This window comes from Ornithodoros turicata, unplaced genomic scaffold (assembly GCF_037126465.1).
Source record: "Ornithodoros turicata isolate Travis unplaced genomic scaffold, ASM3712646v1 ctg00000979.1, whole genome shotgun sequence".
Lineage (NCBI taxonomy): Eukaryota > Metazoa > Arthropoda > Arachnida > Ixodida > Argasidae > Ornithodoros > Ornithodoros turicata.
In genome coordinates this window covers 373,299-395,791 of record NW_026999433.1, presented here as the reverse complement: position 1 = coordinate 395,791, position 22,493 = coordinate 373,299, and the positions used below count along the sequence as shown (strand labels likewise).

Sequence of the window (22,493 nt, the reverse complement as noted above, 5' to 3'; positions counted from 1 at the left end):
CGGTGTCCATCGATCGGTTGAAAGCTGCTTCCACCGAATCAGACACTCAGCCGCCCTTCTTTACAGCTTCCGGCTCCAACCTCACTTGTCAGCTACACCTACCTCCCAAACCCCCAGTCGGTAATCCTGGAGCGACCTTGTTGCTTCTGGGGGAGCCCTGTAGCGGCCATATCCGCGCGACACTACTGCGCGGGATCTCCTCGCGCTCAGCAATAAACTAGCAGTTCTGCCTATCGCCCTGGTCTGATCAGTCGTCTCCTACATGTTGTCCTCCTCGTAGTACGTGTTCCTGAAACTCAAGGAAATGTTATCACTTTATAGAGTACACGGGGTCGCCTGCACCTCTCTAATTTGCTCACCGCTTAATGAATGACCCGTTTATTACGAAGTATCCGTATCAAAATGCAGCAGCAGGAACCAAGTTCCCTTTTATTTTTGTCAGGGAATTCGCTTCAAATAGCCAGTGAAGACCTCGATCAGTCAAACAATTTAATGACTGCAACTTGCTAGACACATTGTGAGCCAATAGATCTTGCTTAGGTCACCTTGAAACCGAAACCTCTGCGTGTATCCAACGCCATCAATGCCAACAAAGCCTGCTTCATCACTCCAAACAGGTGCTCTGTCTTTTAGTTCGAAATTATATCAACAAAGGGATGTATGACATCACCTTCCTCCTCATACGCCTACTTTGGAGTTATAAACTTGTGTGCTTTAGTGCAGTCATACATATGTGCCATCATTTTTCTTGTATATTCTATGGTTTTGCATTAAAGGAGCTATGAGCTCTACCAAGCTAGCCCGCCGACTACGTCGGTTGGCGACAAGCTCCTTCTCTCACCAAGCATGAGGAGTTCGAAGCAATGTGAAGTGCCATACAAGTAAATATACCACAATATGCAATGTTTCGGAGATTTCCGGCGTACGAATAAGAAAACTAGGTGGTCGAAATTATCCGTAGTCCTACTCTATGGGACGTGCACCATGTAGCCACACATATGTTGGTGAAGTCACCTTACGTGTCAATGTACACCCTATTATTATTATTCATGCATTAAGAGTAACATTTATTTTAATTACGATACGCTTTCAAATATGGGGTCCGAATAGGTCTAAATGTGTCACTTCATGATATGGCAACGTGTGTAGCTATACCCCAGTTGGAAAAAAAAAACACCAGGCTGGTCTGGTGTTTCCCAGTGTGTCCTGGTGTACACATCAGACTCCTTGATGTGTCCTGGCGTACGCGCCAGCCTGTTGTGATGTGCTCCGGCGTGACCCTGATACTGTTGTGGTGTGCCTGTGGTACATACCAGCCTGGTGTAGCGAGCTCTTGCGTACACACCAGCCTTGTGTGGTGTGCTCTAGCGTTCACGCCAGCACTAGTCTGGTGGGACATAGTTATATATCCAATTTTATTGCGTATATGCGAGTGATATCGGAATCCATATGGCGTATCACATCATTACGGAACGCCATAAGGCCCCATATACCACTCAGCAGAAATACGCCGCCAGCAATATCGCAACACATTTACACCGTTGTGGTGTGCGATGCATTTACAATGTTGTGGTGTGCCCTGGCGTACACACCAGCCTGGTGTGGTGTCCCGTAGTGCACACACCAGCATTATAGCCCGCTGGGATGTATCTATATATCACATCTTAATATATGCACACTGTAAACTTTTTCACACCTTTAAAGGTGTGCGCTATGAACATTCAACCTGGTTGCGTAACATTGCATCTCCAGGGTGATATTTTACAAAATTTGGAAAGCATTACTAAAGATCAAGTGTCAGTGGAAATCTTGCTTTCATTATGTCTTGGATATCGTAGGTACGAGCTAATGCATATATGCATCGCTATCGATAATAGAACAAGCGCAAGTGTCTACAATACTGTTGAACAATGTTGAGATGTTGCAAGACTGAATTTTTGGAGGACAGACAACACTCGAGTAAAGAAAATTTGTGCGAAACCGTGCTCCATTATGGTGTTACGAAAATTACACCTAAAAAGGCGTGCGCCATGCACGCTATTACACCTTGAAAGGTGTGAAAAGATTTAGAGTGCAGCTGATGTGGGAATCCATATGCCTTACATTGTTGCTGAACACCATAAGACACTACATGATACGACAGCAATATTGGAACGCATTTAAAAGCGAAACTTGCGACGACGAACCGGTGCCCGCTGCCCCGGACACGTAACACGGTCATCCCATCGACAGCAAGAACGACCACGCGAGCAGGACTGCGCCAGCACGCCGGCTGCAGTCTGTAACCGGAGAGCCGGGTACGCATTGACGTCGTGCTGTGTCTGTGCTTTCCTAACGGACATTCCGATTTTGGCATGGCGACGTTGTCGTTGCTTTGAAAAACTGGTACGAATTGTAGGTGAGGACCTCAACCAACAATGAAGTTCGTATTTGCCTGTTGGGGCATGTGTCTATTTCTGGAATCAAGCAAACAACACAAAAACACAGGTAAATTGTGTCTTCCTTACATCCACACGGAACGAGTATGTTGGTTTCATTTTTAGCTCTTTGATAATATATTTGTTACGGAATGGCAGCAACGGATCGAAGACCACGACCGGCACAGTACGTGACCTGGTGCTCGAGTTGCCAGACGCTGTAACAGAGGAGAGCTGAATAAACGGCTAAGTCACCAAACTTTATAGAGGGTCTTTTTTAGGCGATACAGATTTTTCAAAAATAAGCTACACTTTACGAAACGAGCCTTTCCTTCCAATTAAAAGTGATTTGACGCTCGAGGAACATATGGCCAAGAACGTCCGCCGGCCCAGAGATGATAGAAGTGAAAACAGCATATTTATAGTTCTTATAGTTTTTTGAGGAAAAATCTGTATCGCCTAAAAAAAGACATCCGGCATATCAAGGTTACATCTTGTCTTTCATTTCTCTGGCACTCATGTGACACTGGCGTGAACACGCCAGAGAGGTAACACATCCGAGCCGGAAACACACCACAACGGAAACACGAGACCAGACCAGTGTCTGAATTCCCATATCTGGTGTGAAAGACAAAAACACAACAGACCCTGCCTGGTGTATTTTTTCGACTGGAAATGAACTGCACTTCTAAGGTTCATTCCGGTGATGGCGGTGGTAGCGTACAACTCAAATGAATTTCACGCTCGAGGCAGGTGATGGCGATGAGTCTTCCCCACAATAGTTAGAATTCATGACGTTAAGTCCCGAAGACAACTGTGATCATGAGCAACACTTCAGTGGCGGGCTTGTAAATAAAGCGTCTGTTTGTATTTTCTTTCAGCTCTGCTTCCATGATGTAATACCAAACCTGGAAGTGATTGGTCACATGGCACAGTACTTTAAAAAAATCATTGGTTAAACCAGAGCAACGATCCTTCTTGTGAACCGGCTGACATAAATAAATGAACTTGAAAGTGATTAGTCTGGAATGGCTTTCTTGCCTTAGAGTGACATGCTCTGCTCGCGGCGACATGCGTCTTGCACTGTGTGAATACTTAGTGATTGGATCGAACGTTGTTCCCGTGTTGGTTGCGGTGGGAAAATACTGTTGCTGGTGTTTGCTCGCCTCGGATCGTACGCCCTGCGGCACACTTCATGGGGGAACGTGCCACTATTCGCGGGAACGTCGAGCATCTGCAGAAAGGTGTAGTTGGTCAGATGACATCTTTAAAGAAAATAGCACGTAGATGGACGAGACAGAGAACCAGACATAACACCCACTGTACCCCACGACTAAGTGCACAGTGCGCGTGCAATGCGATAAGATCGCAGCAAAGAAAGCGCGGTCTTTGCCAGGGGCGGCGCAACGTCCTGATTGCGGGGGCTTCTAGATTCCAACCTGCGCCCCCTTTCATCCACCACAGCCACCACCAATTCATGCCCAGGTCCGAAAGATGAAAGTCACTGAAAAATTTACCCAGCTGTAGGACTGGAACCCACATCTTCTGGATGATGTGGGTTCCAGTCCTACAGCTGGGTAAATTTTTCGGTGATTTTCATCTTTCATCGGTAATTTCTTAGGCAATTTCAGGCTTTGTATATATTTGTCCCTTCTATGTTGTTCCAGCCTCGGAACATCAGTTCTCTCATGTTCAACAGTTGCCGCTTGCGTCGATCGCGTCGTATGAATGTGTGTAGTGAGCGAAAATGTAAGAGTGAAAGGAGGATGAATGAGAGAGAGTGTGGCTGGCTTGTCCCTTCAGATGACGCACCCTTGGAAGTCGCTGGTGAGGCACGTTAGCTTAGCTCAATTGGTAGAGCCCTGGATCGGTAATGCAGAAGATGTGGGTTCGAGTCCTACATCTGGCTAACGTAAAGGGGTGTCTGCAGTATGGCTAGTTACATGCTGCATGTGCAGCCAGGAATATGGTTATGGACAATTTTCAGCACTTGGGGTGCTCAGCAAAAGCCTACACGTTGGCACCAGAACTACCGAGACCGTTTATCCATATCATGCAGTGTTCCGCATATTGGGCATTTATCATACTAACAACTTCTATTCCCTACACTGAAATACTAAAAAAAATATTGATTTAGCACAGGGCTACGCAAAGTGATCAGCACTGAAGACATGTGGAATATGTTGCCCATGTAGGGCACAAGTGTGACCAGAATTCAAGTATTACGTATAATTACGTATTTTTATTCATATACGTATTATTGCCTGTCATCCCCATCAGAGTTGCATCAAACACTGAATCCCTTTTGGACCTTGTACTAACAACACACCCTGATGATGATGATGATGATGATGATGATGATGATTGGGAGTTTCATGGCGCATTGACAACAAATATCGTAATGCGCCATAAACTGAGGAATGGTTGAGACAGTGGTGATGTTATGGTTATTTAACAGTAAACACGATGACTAATAAAAGATGAGTGTATACGTGTAAGACTACAAAAGGCTAACAACGCCAACATCTCTCAGGAAATCAAAGACGCTTGTAGAAGGGACGAGAGCCTCGTCACCGGGAATAGGGCTGGGTGAAGAGGTAAGAAGTGTTTATAAAATTCCTTGAAATGATGTTTGCGATGTATTTCATGATGTGTGCATGTGATGAGTATGTGTACAACAGACAGGAGCTGACCACAGTGCGCACACTGAGGTGGCTCCTCTCCTCGTAGTAAGAACCCATGTGTAAGGTACGTATGACCTATACGTAACATCGCTCGTAAAATGCACAACAGGCGGTTTTCCAGCCGGTCTCCTGTATCATGAATGTGAGGTTTAATTAAGTGGAGCTTGTTATTTGCTTGTGTGTTCCAAAAGGCTTGCCACATTCTGTGCAGTGATTTCTTGAGTGCCGATCTCATGTCTTGCACAGACATCTCAAAAGGTGTGATGTCATTTTGGAGAGCAGCTGCAGCTGCTTGATCTGGTAACTCATTGCCTTTGATGGCCACGTGGCTGGGCACCCAGCATAGGATGAGGGAGTACCCCTTTGTTCTTATCAAACTGGCTAAATATCTTGCTCGCTGCACAAGAAAGTTATTTGTTGTGTGCTGACTACAAATTGCGTTAATGGAACTCAAGGAGTCTGTATATATAACAGAGGACTTTATGGAATTTTGAAGGATGTAGTTGAGAGCCAAGATAATCGCGTAAACCTCGGCAGTAAAAATTCATGCAAATGTTTTTGTACGATGAGACCTTGTGTGCGCGCCACAAATCATGGCACAAGTCACTCCTGCACTAGACTTGGACCCATCTGTGTAAATCTCAGTATGGTTATCAAAGCTGTCTTTCAAGTGTGCAAACTCTTGTCGAAGTACTGATGAGGCACTGTCTTGTTTCTTGTATTTTGCCAAAGAGATGTCAGACCTCGAAGGTGGTCCCCAGGGTGGGAGCTTTCTGCTACACTCTACAACTTGTAGGTCACAGGGCGAGAAACCATGGCAATCAAACTCTGATGCAATTGGCAAAGAGAATGGAGGGGCAACAGAGGGCTTGTTAATAAACAGCTGTTTAAAGCGTGTGTGCTTGACGCAAGTCGAGGCAGGATTTTGAGGTAGACTACTTAATTTAAGTCCGTACGGCGTAGCGAGGTAAGAATGTCGTCTTTTTAAGGAACATTCATTCGATTCAACATACAGACTCTGTACTGGAGACGTTCGGAAGGCGCCAAGCACGAGCCTGAGCCCCTGGTGATGGACAGGGTCCAGGGCCTTCAACACCGACTCGCGAGCAGAGCCGTAGACAAAGGACCCATAATCAAGTTTCAAGCGAATACATGCAGCATACACTTGGTGCAGTGTTTCCTGGTCTGCACCCCAAGATCCGTGAGAAATGATTTTTAGAATGTTTAATGACTTGACACACTTTATCTTTAGGTTTTGGACATGAGCCTTGAAGGTCAGCTTTGAGTCGAAAGTGATGCCAAGAAATTTGGCTTCTGGTTTAACAAGGATATCTTGTCGGTTAAGCTGCAGCGTGGGTGGTGAAAACAGACCTCTAATCCTCGAGAAATCGACGCACACGGTTTTCTCAGCAGAAAATTTAAATCAATTTGATGAAGACCACCTGGCCATGTTATTGATGGCCACCTGCATCTGCCGTTCGCATATTGACAGGTTCGTGGAACAACAAGAAATTTGAATGTCATCCACATACAAGCAGAAAGATATGGAGGGTGGGATGACATTGGTCACAGAGTACAGCATTGGTCACAGCATAGAGTATGTTACTCTGTCTGGGCACGGGGCAGTGGCCTTAGCAGCGAATAGAGATCGTTGGAGCTCCACTATCGTGAACGACTGATTGTATACGTACTCATCGCCACCACTCATTGGAATTTTTCGTTTCTCAGCGTTTGTTTTTACTCTAAGAAATTCGGGATTGTAATGGGATGAATCAGATATGCGTTCAAAATGTTGTCCGAGCGCATCCGCCTGTTCTTGTAGGCTTCCGCACACCTGCCCGTTGACTTCTAAAAGAAGGATTGTATCACTACGGCGTTCTCCTCTGATTTTGCAAAGTCTGTCCCCCACCACTTTGGATGGGGTACTGTGAGATAGGGAAGACACGAAGTTGTGCCAAGATGACCGCTTTGCTTGTTTCCTCGTCCATCTGGCCTTGGCTCTCGCCTTTTTAAACAAAAGAAGATTTTGTGATGTGGGGTACCTCTGAAATGTACCCAACGCACGATTTTTAAGTTTACGAGTTTCCTTGCACTCGCTGTTCCACCGTGACTTGGGTCGTTTCGGTAGACGACCGGAAGTCTGGGGAATGGATTGCGTTGCTGCATCGAGGATGACATTAGTAATTACATTGTTGGCCTCTTCAATCGTCATCCTCTCCGCAGGGATTAACGACAGGTCACATTTTTTAGAGAAAGCATTCCAGTCAGCATGTTTGAGCTTCCATCTAGGGGGGGGGGGGGGGTGCATGCTGTCAGACTATTGACTGCACAGATATATTTCAAGACCACTGGAAAGTGATCTCTCCAAGTGGGTTTTCTTCCACGCTCCATTCTAATTGATACGCTTTGTCGGGATCTCCTTGCCATCTCTCCGCATAGACGACGCCTTGCTATTTCAAGCCCTCTTCGATTTCAGTTTCGCTGCACTCGATTAACTCTTCTTCGGAAAAGACTCCCTTAACGGTGTTCAGTGTTCGGTGTGTTGTAACTCTTTAGAGATTGCAGTGCTATACTTTGTTGTTGTTGACCTCTATCTGAATGTCTCCTGAGCTGAGTTTCTTGACATCAAAGGACTTTCCTATTTCGTGATCTAGTGCCCTAGCAACAAGGAAAGGAGATACTTTAGACAGTTGTCTAGCCTTGTCATCGGAGTGGAGAACCAGGAACTTGGCAAACCAAGGTTCCGGACAACTTAGATCAAATAAATTCAACATTTGTTCTTCGGTGCGGCTCCTCTTCAGGCGCCGATCGGATTTCTTAAGCTGATTTTGTCCATGAGAAGAATGAATGGCATTCGGTGCAGATGTCCTGCCGCACACCACGGAGCCCAACCAGGGGATCGCACACAACGCAGTAGCAGGTACCTCTGCATGATACCCAAGTGCGGCTTTCTGGAGAGTAAAAAAAAAACTGCCCAAGGTTGACCCTTGCCGCCAAAGAATGTGAAAAGAGGAAGGAAGCGAGGAGGAGCGAAGATAAAAAGAAACCAATAAAAAGTGAGATGGCGACTAGCTGAATAATCCTGGCCGGGGCTTCCAGGACCACCCGACTATGGGAAGCAGGGGCCAAAACGGTGTGTTACTTTCCCTGAGGGGCCCCGAAGGGTCCTAGACAACCTCCGGGTCCACTCAACCACCAGGATCCCCCTTTCCCCAGACACGGGACAGCCACACACAGCTATACGTGGGGGTCTCCCTCCCGCGGCGACCCAACCGTGAGTGCAGGAGGGGGCTACTGTGGCTGCTGCCGGGCGATGGGGGCGCCAAGATCCCGACGCCGGGACACCCTGATGATACATCTCAGTTATCAGTATTCGATGGCCTTAGCTGCCACAAAACATTTTTTTTAAATATATCTTCTCATCGCCTCTTCCACGCAAACACAGCACTAAACTAATAAATGCCTGTAACAGAGCCAACTTTCCCGCTATAAACTGCGGCCTCACTTCCCTGTACAACACATAGTTCCTTCGTGAGTACACATCTCGCTCAGTTGGGGAAAACTGGGCTTTGTTCAGTGATGCACTTCGTCACCCCGAGGAGTTGTACGTGCCCAAAGTCCGCATTAAGTATTTCTGTATTGCACCTTGGTTCACATATCGTCTCGGCTAACTGCTAAACAACAAAAAAAGTCCGTTTAGAACTGCTAGATAAAGTAAAATAACTCAAGCTTGGTCTAAGCACACGGAAGCCAACCGTTAATATACATCAGGATTAAAATTCACAAAGCATAAGTACTTTAACACCGATTTGCCTTCTTTAGTAGTAAACAAACCCACGAAATTTTGGAACTGCTTGAAACCTCCCAGAGAAAGCTGAATTAGCATTAAAAACGAATCAGGGGTTTTCATTCCACCGAGCATTTTGCCTCCGCTTTTGCTTTTTCTCGTCACTTTTCTCCACACCTTGCTCAGCTATCCATCCCTGCATGTCGCCGAAAAACTGTGCTCCTAGAACCAGCATAACCATCACGCCCAACGGAATTACCAAGGTCACTGTCTCTTTAAAACTTTCCACGAGCCAACTCCATTAATGATAAAATCCTCTCTGGTACAAATAACATCTCGAGCATCATTTTGTCCTCTGTCATTTTGTCCTTTGTCATTTTGTCCAAGGGACCCTGCCTGCGGACTGGAAGCTAGTAAAGGTCATTCCTATCCACAGGTCCGGTGACCGTTCATCCTCAAATAGCTATCGTCCTATACCCCTAACTAGCATTCCATGTAAGATCCTCGAGCACACACTTACACACATTAGATATAGTTACACACACTATATAACAACACATAAAATTACACAAGCATAAATGCTAGCACATTACTATTAGCACAGACTCCTAAGACAATGTCTTGATTAACTTTCAATAATTAACTTGTTAATTATAAAAGCTACGAAGTTGCTCCAATGAGAACATCTGATCTCTACGGTCACCAGATACCAAAGCCGTTTTCAGAACAAAAATCCGTTCGGTAGGTCGTCCGCAAAAAATTCGTGAAGGAACGCCATTTTTTTCTTTATTTTATTCATTGCGCATCTCTAGAGACGCGTCTTTCTTTCGCCCCCAATACGAGAGGATGAAAGAGCACACTATCGCCTCTTGCGTCCTGGAAAAAGATTAAAAGAAAACAGAAAATGCAGCCCAAGATAAGGGCAGTCGCGATAGAGTCACCCGATAGATTTGTGTTTTTGTTTTGTTTCCGCAAGTTAAAGCTAATCTTCGACGCATGAGGCGGCACTGTGCTCTTTCACTCTCTCACACTGGGGGTAAAGGAAAGCCGCTTCTTTGAAGATGCGCAATAAACCAAATAAAGAAAAAAATGGCGTTCCTTCACGATTTTTTTGCGGACGATCTACCGAACGGATTTTTGTTCTGAAAACGGTTTTGGTATCTGGTGACCGAAGAGATCAGAGAGGTGGCCAAGAGCAGTACCAGCCTGTGATCTACCTGGAACCTCACGCTGACGCTATAAGGAGAACGCTCGCTGATTGGTCCAGAGACATGTTGTCTGCTACTCTGCTGTCGTCTGCTAATCGGCTGTTCGGGGTTCTGAAAAAGCCTTTCTCCTGGCTCGGTAATGATTCGGCCGCTCCTTCCACCCCCAATTCTCCGGGAGAACTGCAGAACTGGTTTACGGCGGCAATGGGAAAAGGCGCTGACTCCCACTGACCGGCGAATCAGAACGAGTTCTCCTTATAGTGTCATCGGTGACGTAGCATCATACCTCCTCATCCTCGTTATAGCTGGAGTGGCGAGTTAAGGGCGAACTCCCGGAGCCACGTTTACTTCAGTTTTCTTTTTCTTTTTTTTTTCTGGGCAACACATTGCACACATCAAAACCTTTCGTGCTATTCGGTACAATAACATACACACTTTCATCAGACGTCTGAAATTTTTTTAGATGGCACTCTGTACTTCCTTTCCATTGCCACTTGCAGAAGCTTTTCACGCCAAATAAAAGAGCTCGCTATCTTATCCGACGATACATTCATAACGCGTTGCTCTTATGCTCCCCCATTCGGCTCATATCTGCTAAGCGTCACGCGCAATTTAAAATATCATCCACGCATTTTCTTACAAGTTAGACGATTGCTAATTGGAATTACTCCACGTTCCACCAGCAGGGATATCTTTTTATTCAGATAGCCACATCCATAGCCAAACCGATTTTATTTATTTGCCCTCAGGACAAGAAGCGTTACAGAGGGGAGTGGACTGGAATAGGTTACAACAACATGATAGTAATATGGCAACATGATAGTAGTAAGAACATACTGCGTTAGTAAATTTCACACTTGGGTAACCTAAAAACAGACAGCGGTTTTAAATAAACTGACGGATGGTGGAAGATGGACCAGGAAGGTGGTTCCAATCCTGGCTTGTACCGGAACAAAGGAATTTGCGAAACATGCTGTATGCGAAATAGGTATGTGCACTTTTTGGCGAGGATTGGTACGGTGGGAGATGTATGTGGCAGGACGGATAAGGCTAGTCCGCAGTGATTCATCGTGGTAATACGTTTTGTGCAAGGGGCACGGTCGGGAAATTTTCAGGCGTACCGCAAGATCGGTTAGGTGAAGGTTAATTTGAATTTTCGAACAAGTGACTCTTGCGGTACATTGGATAGGACTTGTACGTTGGTAATTCCCAAGGATTATTGCCAACTTACACTAGAAATGTAGACAAGGAGCAGAATATGACTTACAGTTAGCAGACGACAACGCAAGTTTTGCAGACGACTATTGCTTCTGTTATGCCAGGCTGTCGTTTATAAACCTTCCATACATCCGGGAGGAAGTTTGCATACGCTGAGCTGATTGGTTAGAGAGGATCAACTCCTACATATATCCTTATACTGATACGCTTGGGAACACTGCGCCGGTTTATGTAACATCGACAGAAACCTCGGTTGAATGAATATACGGAAAAAAAATGTGGACGTAAGCTTCAGAGTGTCGCACCTAAGGCATTTTATTGGCTAATTGTAGAAATTTTTCACAACTCCCGTATAGAACACCGACCATTATCTCCGGCATCCCAAATACGTATACTCCAAGTTGTAGATGATTTTATAAAACTTCTTCGAAGTAAAGTATCTTCCTTTAAAACTTTAGGGGTGATATTTTAGACAATTAAAGTTGGGATATGCACATAAAATACACTACAGTCGACCCCCGTTTATCCGGACTTCATTTATCCGGATCCCGCGGTATCCGGACAAAAGGCACGGGAACGGATTTTCCTCCATGTATTTTGTTCTCGTTTATCCGGACTTCAGCTTCCGGACTCGGACAAGAATTCCAGGGAACGAAAGTCGGAAATTCTTGTAATCCAGCTTCAGTTATCCGGACTACGGTGAGTAAGAGGAGACGCTGACCCCGCTTCGTCACCCTTTTCGCTGTGTTGGGGTTGTTCCTGTTACACGTCAGGGACCTACATTCCTCCGTAGGGGAGACAACTGTGGACGATGACCCCCTTTCCTCTTTGTGTGCGTTGGGTCACGTTGACCAGTCCAGTCATTTGGAAATATCTCGAGCAACTGTCCGGTTCTAGAGGGGAAAACTCCAACCCGAGGGCCTGCTGCTTACGGCCCGTTGGCGGATGAAGACATTCCCCTAGCTGAGCTGCGATCCCTGATGCAGAGGCTCACTGCGACTGCCGTACATGATGCTGCGATTTCTGACTATGTTGACGTTGATAAGGATGATGACGCGTGTGCAGCTATGACTGATGACGGTGTGATTGATGCTGTTGCCTCCGATAATGTGCAGCAAGACGGTGCCGATGACATCAGTGAGAAACAAGGCTCCGACATTGACACTTTGCGTCTGCACTGACATTCTTCGAGCAGCGCAACAGCGTGGCTCAACTCCATGCAATTAGCAAAAGTTTGCAGGAATCGAGTGCCTACACTACTATGTAACAGCTGTCATTGACGAGATTTCTGTGTTTTAATTAAACCTTGCTCTGTAGGACGTTTCTGTTCGGTCGTTTCATTTATCCGGATGCCCCGGTATCCGGACGATTTCGCCGGGAACGGCACCGTCCGGATAAACGGGGGTCGACTGTATAATGAAACTAGCTGACGTAAATGGAATGTTAAGCAGGTATCGTTATTTACTACCAGAAAACCTAAAATTCCAGATACTTAATTCTTTATTTTTCTCGAGATGTAACTACTCTTTCCTAGATTGTTGTACAACTACTGCCGCAAATATAAACGAAATGCAAGCAGTACAGAAGAGAGCCTTGAGAATGGTTGCTGCCATCGGTTGTGATTTGAGTAATGCAGATGTATTTAAATATTACAGTGTCATTTCTATATCTAACTTCTATAAGTAGAGATTAACACTGATGCACTCAGCATGTACTCGTAATAATAACGTAAGCTTCCTAAAATTATGTAACTTAAATAAACCCGTATGTAATTATTCGTTTCGTAGTGAGCAGTGGTGTACACCTTTGTGTAGAACAAACTACGAGAAAGAATCAGTACAATACACGTCCGCTTCAATTTTTAATCAACACGTTAAAGTTACGCCGAATCATTTTTAATGACGAAAAGTAACCTCAAAAACTTCATTCTAAACATTGATTAATCACTTTACCCTCATTTTATGTGATTTTGTTGCATTGTTTGATATTTTGTAATCTGCTCTTCTGTCACAAAATTATACGTTTCGGTACGGATAAAATAACGGAATTACTCGAACTGGTTAACATTAACTTACTGCCTCAGGAGTATTGTGCTTTCATTGGGGGTGTAATGCTGATAGACGGTTGTTCCTTGCTTTGGGATATTGTGTGTTGGTGTGCTTGAGTCAATGTGTCACACGTCCAGATGTCAATTTGCGTCATGTGAAACTCTTCTAAAACCTCTCCGAATCAATCCATTGTTCACTAGTGCATTACACCGTTTATTTTTACCACTTTTTAGAAAACGTTCTGGTTTTGGTTGTTTCTATGTGAACGCGTGAGTAGTTCGTGTACATCTGGAATTCATACGGGGAGTGTACTGAATGCAGGGTGAGACTGTAGAAACTGTGGTAACTGGTGGAGACTGGTAACTGTGAGAAAAGAAATGAGATGAAGGTACACTACGGAAAATCCTGTGTTTTTCCGCGTTTCTGTGATTAGGTATGTTTCAATACAGCCAGTATGTTTCAACCCACACGCCCTTTTCGTTTTATTTCCGCTGTCCGATCAGCGACATTTATTCGTAGAGAGCTTTTGCCATGTACTATAATTCATTTTATGACGTCTTACTTGAAAGAAATTTAATTTCTTGAATGTAACTACGAAATTTGCCAAGGTGACGTAACGTTGTTTGCCAGAAAGGGGAAATATTTCGTGTCAAATTTGCCCCATTTCATTGCTAAGTACATTCCCTACTACAATGGTATTGAAGTTGGTAATACAAAGATAACTACAATGGTAATTTGTCTGTATCTTTACCGAATCTGCGGGTTTCTCTGTGTCCGACGATTTTGTTCAGCGATTACCATTATATCAGGTGAAGTCGGGAATAGCCCAGTAGGATGAGATAAATGTTAAATGCGCTTTCTGTTTATCAGAAAAACGTAACATTCACGTTACACACTTCGGAGTTGAGTTGACGTGCTTGAAGGGATTCGTTAAAACGAATAAAACGAACTCTATGGCGAAACTTCTCTCAAGATGAATATGTTCTCTTTATTTTTTACATGATTACTAACATATCCCTCTGCCGTGAAATGTTAATTAACTTCAGCCACCTACCATGCTTGCATAGCAAAGCCGTAATTTGGATAGTAGACGTAAATGTTTTTCAAACGTAAGGTTCAGTGTCGACAGTATTCACGCTGAAGTTGCGTACCTTCCATCGTGAGAACGCACGTCAACATAAGAAGGACGCGGACAAACAATGTCTTGTTGTTTGTGCTTTCCAGCTCACAGACCCGGTTTTTCTGTCTGTAGGAATGATACTAATAGGTCTGTTGAGGAAGATGACACAATGACGTCACTACACACCATCCTCGTGATTGCGCTTGAGCGAGGGTTTTCATTCCACTTCAGTTTGTTGCATTAAACGGACATCTCTTCTGTCACCTCTGTGGCTCCTTGGCTTTATTCCACATCTGGTGCCGAAACCCGGGAGGCGATTTTGTGCAAGGATTACTGACTGCCATAGGTTGTCATGGATAACTTGGAACGACTGAAGAAGATGCGAGCTTCCAGCCGAGCGACAGTGACGCGTATCATCAACGATTTGAAGACCCTCATAGCTACATCGCCCCACGATCCTGCTCAGCTTACTGCGAAGCTTACGTTTCTCGAAACAAAAGCATCAACCTTGATTCAGCTCAACCAAGAGATCCAGGCCCTTATCGACGAAGCATCTTTGGAAGCAGAATGCGAGGCCTGCGATCAGTACTCCGAGTCTATTATCACTATCTCGGTTCAAGTCCGTGAAGCTCTGAACACCGCTCTCGGTGTCACGAGACTGGCATCCGCTCAGGTCGGCGGTGCTCCACAGCCTTCGTCTGCTACATCTCAAGGCGTGGGCGTTTCTGGGATCAGTTTCGTGTCAGTATTCATGAGAACCCCAGACTTTCTAACGTCAACAAGTTCAAATATTTGATCTCACTCGTCACCGGACCCGCTGCTCGAGCGATAGAGGGGCTATCACTCAGGGACGAGAACTACGTTACGGCCGTCGACATCCTCAAGGCACGGTTTGGCAAGACTGAGCTTTTGGTGAGCGACCACTTGGATTCTTTGTTCGACTTGCCTCCTGTGAAGTCTATTGATGATATCAGAAGTTTGAGAAAGTTCCATGAAGCCGTTACGGTTCGAATTCGGAATCTTCAGAGTCTGGGTGTATCACGAAACCAATATTCGATTACCATTTTCCGGACAATTCTTCGGAAGATACCTTCACCACTTGAGTTGGAATACTACCGTGTGAACAGAACCGACTCTGCAACCGCCTCGGCAGCCACGTCGACGGCCGATGATCTGTCATCACTTTTGGATTTCCTTGAAAAAGAAATTGAGTTTCGAGAACGGGTCCGCAGGCCGACAGCTTCGTCTAAGGAGGATACTGCTGATCGCCGCAAGACACCCCTTTACCCTTCTGCTGCTTCTTTAGCAGCCAGCGCGACGGCAGCGGTGTGTGTACTCTGCAAGTCTAAGGAGCATTCGCTCGAAGCTTGTACAGCCCCACTGAGCGCAGCGGACAAGAGGAGCCTATTGCGTCGGGAAGGACGTTGCTTTCTGTGTGGCAAGCGGTCACATTTGTCGAAGGATTGTCGCGTCTGCTACAGACTTCGTTGCCAAAATTGCAATAGGCGGCATCTCACACAGTTGTGTCTGGAGGGCCTTTCCGCTTCGTCGTCCAATGTCGCTGTTACTCCAGACATCGTTACGACATCTCCTGCTCCGTCGTCGAGCGCGGCAGTGGTTCAGGACATCGTCACGACCATGTCCTCTGCCCCACATGCTCCCAAAGTGCAGCCTGAACGGGAAATTCTTTTGCAAACAGCAAAGGTATGGGTACAGGGCGAGAATGGCCAACGACGCCTGGTGCGAGTTCTGCTCGATGGCGGCAGCCAGCGCAGTTTTATCCGCAAGGATATCTCGGCCAAGATTGGATGCACTGCGTTGCGTACTGAGGACTTGCATATTCACACCCTTGGAAATGTCGCTCCCTCCCGTACTACATACCGTTGCGTACAAGTAGTACTGTGTAGCCAATTCGCTTCTCCTGACCGGGACCCTGCAGTTACGATCGAGGCACTTGAATACGAGCAAATATGTTCGAACAAGCTACCAGCCCTTAATGAAGATCTCTCAAGGCAGCTGAAAACCATGGGTCTTGACATTGCTGACGAACCCACGAAAGCCATCTGTGACGTTTCGCTGTTAATCGGCAGTGATTTTTACTGGAAGATCGTCACCGGCGCTTTCGTTCGGTTATCAGAACAGCTGGTAGCTGTTGAAACTCTCTTCGGGTGGACGCTACAAGGCCTGTCTGCGAACGCCTCCAAGCAAGACGGTTCTATTGGAGTAATGCAGGTTGGGGTACAATCTGGAGACACCGTCAGCGATATTGACTCCCAGCTGCGTGCTTTCTGGGAACTAGAGCATATGGGCATTGTCCACCGCGAAGAGTCTAACCCAGATGACGACGCTGTGCTCCAGCGATTTCGTTCCTCGGCATCGTTCGAAGATGGTCGGTACGTCGTACGTCTGCCATGGGATGAAGAGAAACTGCATTCGCTAGGTGACAACAAGGCCTTAGCAGTGCAGCGCCTCCAGGCCATCACAAAGAAGTTGTTGCGGGACGAGTCACTGCTAAAGGAGTACGATCAGAATATACGGGAGTATTTGAACAATGGTCATGCAGAGCGCGTTACAGACCCTGAAGTCAATTCGGGACCGGTCTACTACATGCCGCATCACGCTGTAATTAGAAGAGACCGGGAAACCACCAAAGTCCGCATCGTCTTCGATGCTTCATCGAAGGCATCTGGTTGCGTTTCGCTTAATGAAGCTCTCCATTCTGGACCTAATCTGAACCCGGATGTGCTGGAGCTACTCTCGCGCTTCCGCACTTACCCGGTAGCCCTTATAGCAGACGTGGAGAAGGCTTTTCTACAAATTGTATTGGATAAGCACGACCGGGACTGTTTAAGATTTTTCTGGTACGCTTCAACCCTCCACGTGAAAGAGCCTTTACCTCCATTAGAGACCTGGCGAATGACTCGTGTTCCCTTCGGCGCAAGGTCTAGCCCATTCCTCTTGGCGGCAACACTCAGACAGCACTTGCATTCGGCCGCAGGCTCTCACCCTGAAACGGCCCCGTTGCTTGCCAGTAACTTCTACGTCGACGATCTTGTTGTCGGGGCGGACACTGTTGAACACGCTGCATCTCTCTACTGTGAAGCTAAAGCCATTTTGCAAGAAGGCGGAATGAAATTAGTTAAGTGGTCTACCAATGATTCTACTCTGCAAGCCAGGTTTGAAGCTGATCGTGTCGCGCCTGCGAAGAGCGCAATCATGAAGAAAGTCCTCGGTCTGTCCTGGGACACTGATTCCGAAGAGGTGTTGTACTCGTTGAAGTCATTTTTCGAGTTCCTTGAGAAACGTTCTGATACCAAGCGTTACGTTCTGCAAGCGGTATCTCGTGTATACGACCCCTTAGGGTACATCGCTCCTTATGTCATCACCGCTAAGATACTGCTTCAGCGTCTGTGGCTCGCAAAGCTGTCATGGGATGAAAAGCTCCCGGAGGAGTTGCTGCATGTTTGGCACAAGTGGTGCAATGAAGCGCATACACTTTCTCGTATCAGGATTCCGCGAAGATTCATTGCTACGATGGCTTTTCTACGGCGGCAAAGACATTGCATGTCTTTTGCGATGCCAGCACGCAAGCCTATGGCGCTGTCATCTACCTCGTATCATGCAACAGCACCGGGCATGCGGAAGCAACACTTGTGCTCGCGAAGACTAGAGTAGCCCCGACGAAGACAACTTCATTGCCACGGCTCGAATTGATGGGCGCAATCTTAGCCGCGCGTCTTTCCAGCTTCGTGACAAACGCCGTATCGCTTCGTGAGGCAAGAGTCCTCTTTTGGACAGACTCAGAGATTACTCTGCACTGGATTTATGGGGCACCCACTACATGGAAGCCGTTTGTGGCGCATAGAGTCGCAGAGATTCAGTCGATTACGTCTCCTGACCAATGGAGACACTGTCCGGGACGGGACAATCCCGCTGATCTTCTTACAAGGGGAACGTCTTGTCTTCACATCGTGGACAGTCCTTGCTGGTGGAACGGACCGGAGTGGTTGTGTGACAAGACTGCGTGGCCTCCCGCTTGGCACACGCCCACCGAAGTTTCGCCTGATGTACACCACGAAGCAAGACCTGTACACGTTTGCCTCGGTCACGCTACCGTGAAGAGTCCCCCTTTTGAGGTACTCAACTACAGTTCATTTTCTAGGCTGCTGCGTGTCACGGCGTGGGTACAGAGGTTCTTACACAACTCTCGTTATCAGCAAACCAACAAAACGGGAGCTCTAACTACCACAGAAGTAGAAGCTGCGAGGAGATACTGGATAGTGGTGGCACAGCAGCAGTCTTTCGGCCATCAACCTACCGAGCATAAGTCTCTTCAGAATACATCCGTCTTCCGCGACGAGCATGGTATACTCCGCATGAAGGGCCGCCTGCAGTATGGAGGATACGCAGATTCACTTAAGCACCCCATAATCATCCCTACGGATCACCCAGTCACCGCTTTTCTAGTGATGAGCACGCATACAAGGCTTCTCCACGCAGGTGTTCAAGAGACTCTAGCCGAACTCAGAGAAGAATATTGGGTCATTAGAGGTCGACAGGTCGTCAAAAGAGTCCTCCATCAGTGTCTTGTTTGTAAACGCGCCAAGGCTCGCGTCTGTACTGAGCCAATGGCCCCTTTGCCGCGCGATCGGGTATCTCCCTCACCACCATTTGAGGTAATTGGCACGGATTATGCAGGACCACTTTATTACAAGTCATCCACTGGTGGAGCATGCAAGTCCTACATACTCATTTTTACATGCGCCGTCACGAGGGCCATTCACCTTGAGCTCACGAGGTCAATGTCGGCCGAGCATTTCATGCAAGCGTTCAAAAGATTCATCGCGAGACGTGGCGTTCCGCTGAAGATCTATTCTGACAACTTCCTCACATTTAAACGTGTTCGCCGAGACCTCACATTGGCACGGCTGTCCCAGGACTCGCAAGTCACCGGGCTCCTTACATCGAACCGAGTCACTTGGCGTTTCATTGCGGAGCGTGCTGCCTGGTGGGGAGGGTTTTGGGAAAGGTTGATCCGCAGCGTCAAGACCTCCCTCCGCAAGGTTTTGGGAAAGAGCACGCTGAGGTTCGAGGATTTAGCTACGGTTGTCACTCAGGTGGAAGCTGTCATCAATTCGAGACCCCTCACCTACATCTCTGAAGATCCAAGCGACTCCGAGGCGCTTTCACCTGCTCACTTCTTGGTGGGGAAAAGACTCACAGCTCTTCCAGTACCCCGCCCATTGGATGCGGGCAACTCGACGTCGGGTGATCTCCGAAGACGCTGGGCCTACCAAGAAAACCTGACCGCCGTTCTTTGGGCGAAATGGACCAGGGAATACATCTTGTGCTTGCGATCGGCGAATATCTGTCCGCCATGCTCTTCGACTGGCATCAAGGTTGGGCATACCGTACTCCTCGCTAAAGAAAATGTATCCCGAGTAGCATGGCCTCTGGGTCGAGTCGAAGAGGTATTCGTCAGTGCAGACGGCAGAGTACGGTCATGCCGTGTAAGGTTGGCGGACGGGAGGATGTTAACCCGACCAATTCAGCTGCTTTACAGGGTGGAGGGCGACACTGCGTAAGCTTCGGAATTGTTTCGCGGGGGAGTGTGTTGAGGAAGATGACACAATGACGTCACTACACACCATCCTCGTGATTGCGCTTGAGCGAGGGTTTTCATTCCACTTCAGTTTGTTGCATTAAACGGACATCTCTCCTGTCACCTCTGTGGCTCCTTGGCTTTATTCCACAAGGTCCTTTCTAAGCACTCTATCAAGAAACTGAAACAGACACCGTCATGAGGCCCACTGATATTTCGGGCGTTTCGCAGAAAATGTAATTTTCGAAAAGCGCAGGAGTTATGATCATGCTGCCGCGGCCGCCGCCGATACCAGCGTAACGCCGAATTGCGCCTATTCACACCGCCGACGACGACCAAAAATGGGTCCAGCGTCGCCGATAAAAACAGCATCGGCGCACATCTCTCTGGAAAACTGCCGAAGGGACCGCTCCTTGTGTGAAGGGGCCGGTATTTTCATCATTCACGAATTATTTGCTCGCACAAAATGAATGCGAATGTTGTATTCGGTACCAAGGGAGCGGTTCCTGTTCGGTATGATGCTCACCTTTTTTTTTTTTTTTTTTTGGCGTCCTTCCGAAGCCTTCCTTTAAGTGGTAATAGGTAAACGACCATTCTCTGATCTCCCGCCTGTTATATATTCGTTTGCGGAGAGTGACGAAGACAGCCTACACTGATAGAAAAAAAGGTATAAAGAAGGTATAATAATGGGCTGTTGTACCCTTTTTTATACCTTCTGTTGCAGATATATACCTTTGGAGGGTATAGAAAGGGTACAAAGTGCCGATTTATAGCTCCAACCATGCACAAGGGTATAAAAGAGGTATGAAGCAGGGATAACGTAACATATTTATACCTCATCATCACGTGTTTATACCTCATGTATAACATACAACCGAGGCTATACCTCCTAAGATATAACTGCAGGCTGTTTATACCTTCATCGTTTTTATGCCTTTACTTGCACCACGTGTTGGATTACATAAATTTTCTTTTGGTGAAACGGTGTCATTTAAAATAAACAGTAATTTGTTTAAGAATCACAGACTTCGTTAGAGTTGCATCTACAACCTGTAGCTTGAGTTTATAACTGCGTTATATCTGTATCTGAAATAATTAAATCTTGCCGTTCTCACCCGTATGGTTGCCCGCCAGGCGAATGATGCTCGACAGTTTGCCAAGTCGCCAGTCGTATATCAGTATTTGTTGTCCATCAGATGTCGATGTCTGAATTTCGTCGACCCAAACTGCCAAACTCGCGGAACGGGTATTCCTCTTTGAACCTTTTATCTTTTATATTGTTTTATTTTATATTTCTTGTTATATGGGGAACTCGAATGGCGAACTTGGGCGTTGCTCTCGAATAGTTTGCATGTGTGAGTGTGGTGAGAAAGAAAAATCAAAGCTTTTCTTCTCATCAAATGTTGAACAACTCCCTCTCCTGAAATTTTGTCGCAAACTGGATTAGAATATACATCTCCAGAGGTACAGTTTATGTGAAGAAAAGGTATAAATTATGTACCTCCACCAGGGTATATTCCGGAGGGTATAAAGTTATACCCTAAAAGGCACGAGTTATTGCACGGGCGATTTATACCCTAAAAAGGTATAAATATTTCTGACAGTGTACCGAACTTCCACCTAGTCCTGAAAACAAATGAACACAACGATCCCTTTCAGTGGAGCGTCGTTTCAGTGTTGTGTTTTCGGTTTCTCGTGTTTTCGGAACTTCTTTGTATTTTAGCGAAAGTGTCTTGCATAGTACCGGGTTACTTCATGTTATATAACGGTAGCGATATATCGTTAGGTTACTCGACAGTATCGACATCGGTATTTCGCTTTTTTGTTAAACAAGTAACGAGCATCAGTAACTCGATACCATTCTTTTTTATCGGGTACAACAATGCCTCTCGCATGCCAGGCCTGATATTCCTGTTAATGAAGGCGGCCGCTGACACTGAGCTCGGACACAGTGTTTATTTTTCTCTTACTGATTCTAACATACCGCCCTCGTTATAGCGACCCTGCATAGTAACCACTAACTGGGCAAAATTTACCTGCTACGACCTCAGCAGCAGGAACCAGAGTAGCCGTCCAGAACACAGACTACAACGTTCCGGCTGTATCGATAAGCCCTCAACCCAGCTTATGAGAATGAGCAGCCCTAAAATAGGCGCCCAATTCCGTGAAAAAACGAGCAACGTTCAAGCGGATTCGATATCAGAACAACGGATGTCTGGGCACTTTCTGTGCATCCGGCGAGCTTCCTTAGTTTCGCATAGCCTTCGTCGGCATACTTGATAGATTCGTGGCTTTACGTGGCGAGACTACCATGAACCCGAGACGAGGCAGATAAATTTGCACTAAAGACTCCCGAAATTAAATATGGTATAGACTTGATTGCTCCTGCTCTGCGACACATTTATGATT

General features: G+C 46.4%; 2 protein-coding genes across 2 annotated transcripts in view; both read left to right on the top strand.

The window, feature by feature from the left end:
- The window catches only part of LOC135376029 (uncharacterized), a 46,706-nt gene extending 43,306 nt beyond the window's left edge, over positions 1-3,400 (top strand). Inside the window, exon 7 of the mRNA XM_064608642.1 lies at positions 3,299-3,400. Within this exon, the coding sequence (XP_064464712.1) occupies positions 3,299-3,376 (78 nt within the window). The 3' untranslated portion in view covers positions 3,377-3,400. The remainder of the gene's footprint in view (positions 1-3,298) is intronic.
- An 11,434-nt stretch (positions 3,401-14,834) lies between these two features.
- LOC135376025 (uncharacterized) lies at positions 14,835-20,067 on the top strand. The gene is made up of 3 exons (XM_064608637.1): positions 14,835-15,155; positions 15,218-17,944; positions 17,992-20,067. Exons 1-3 carry the CDS (start codon positions 14,835-14,837, stop codon positions 20,065-20,067), a joined length of 5,124 nt encoding a protein of 1,707 aa, XP_064464707.1.
- Positions 20,068-22,493: the final 2,426 nt, after the last annotated feature.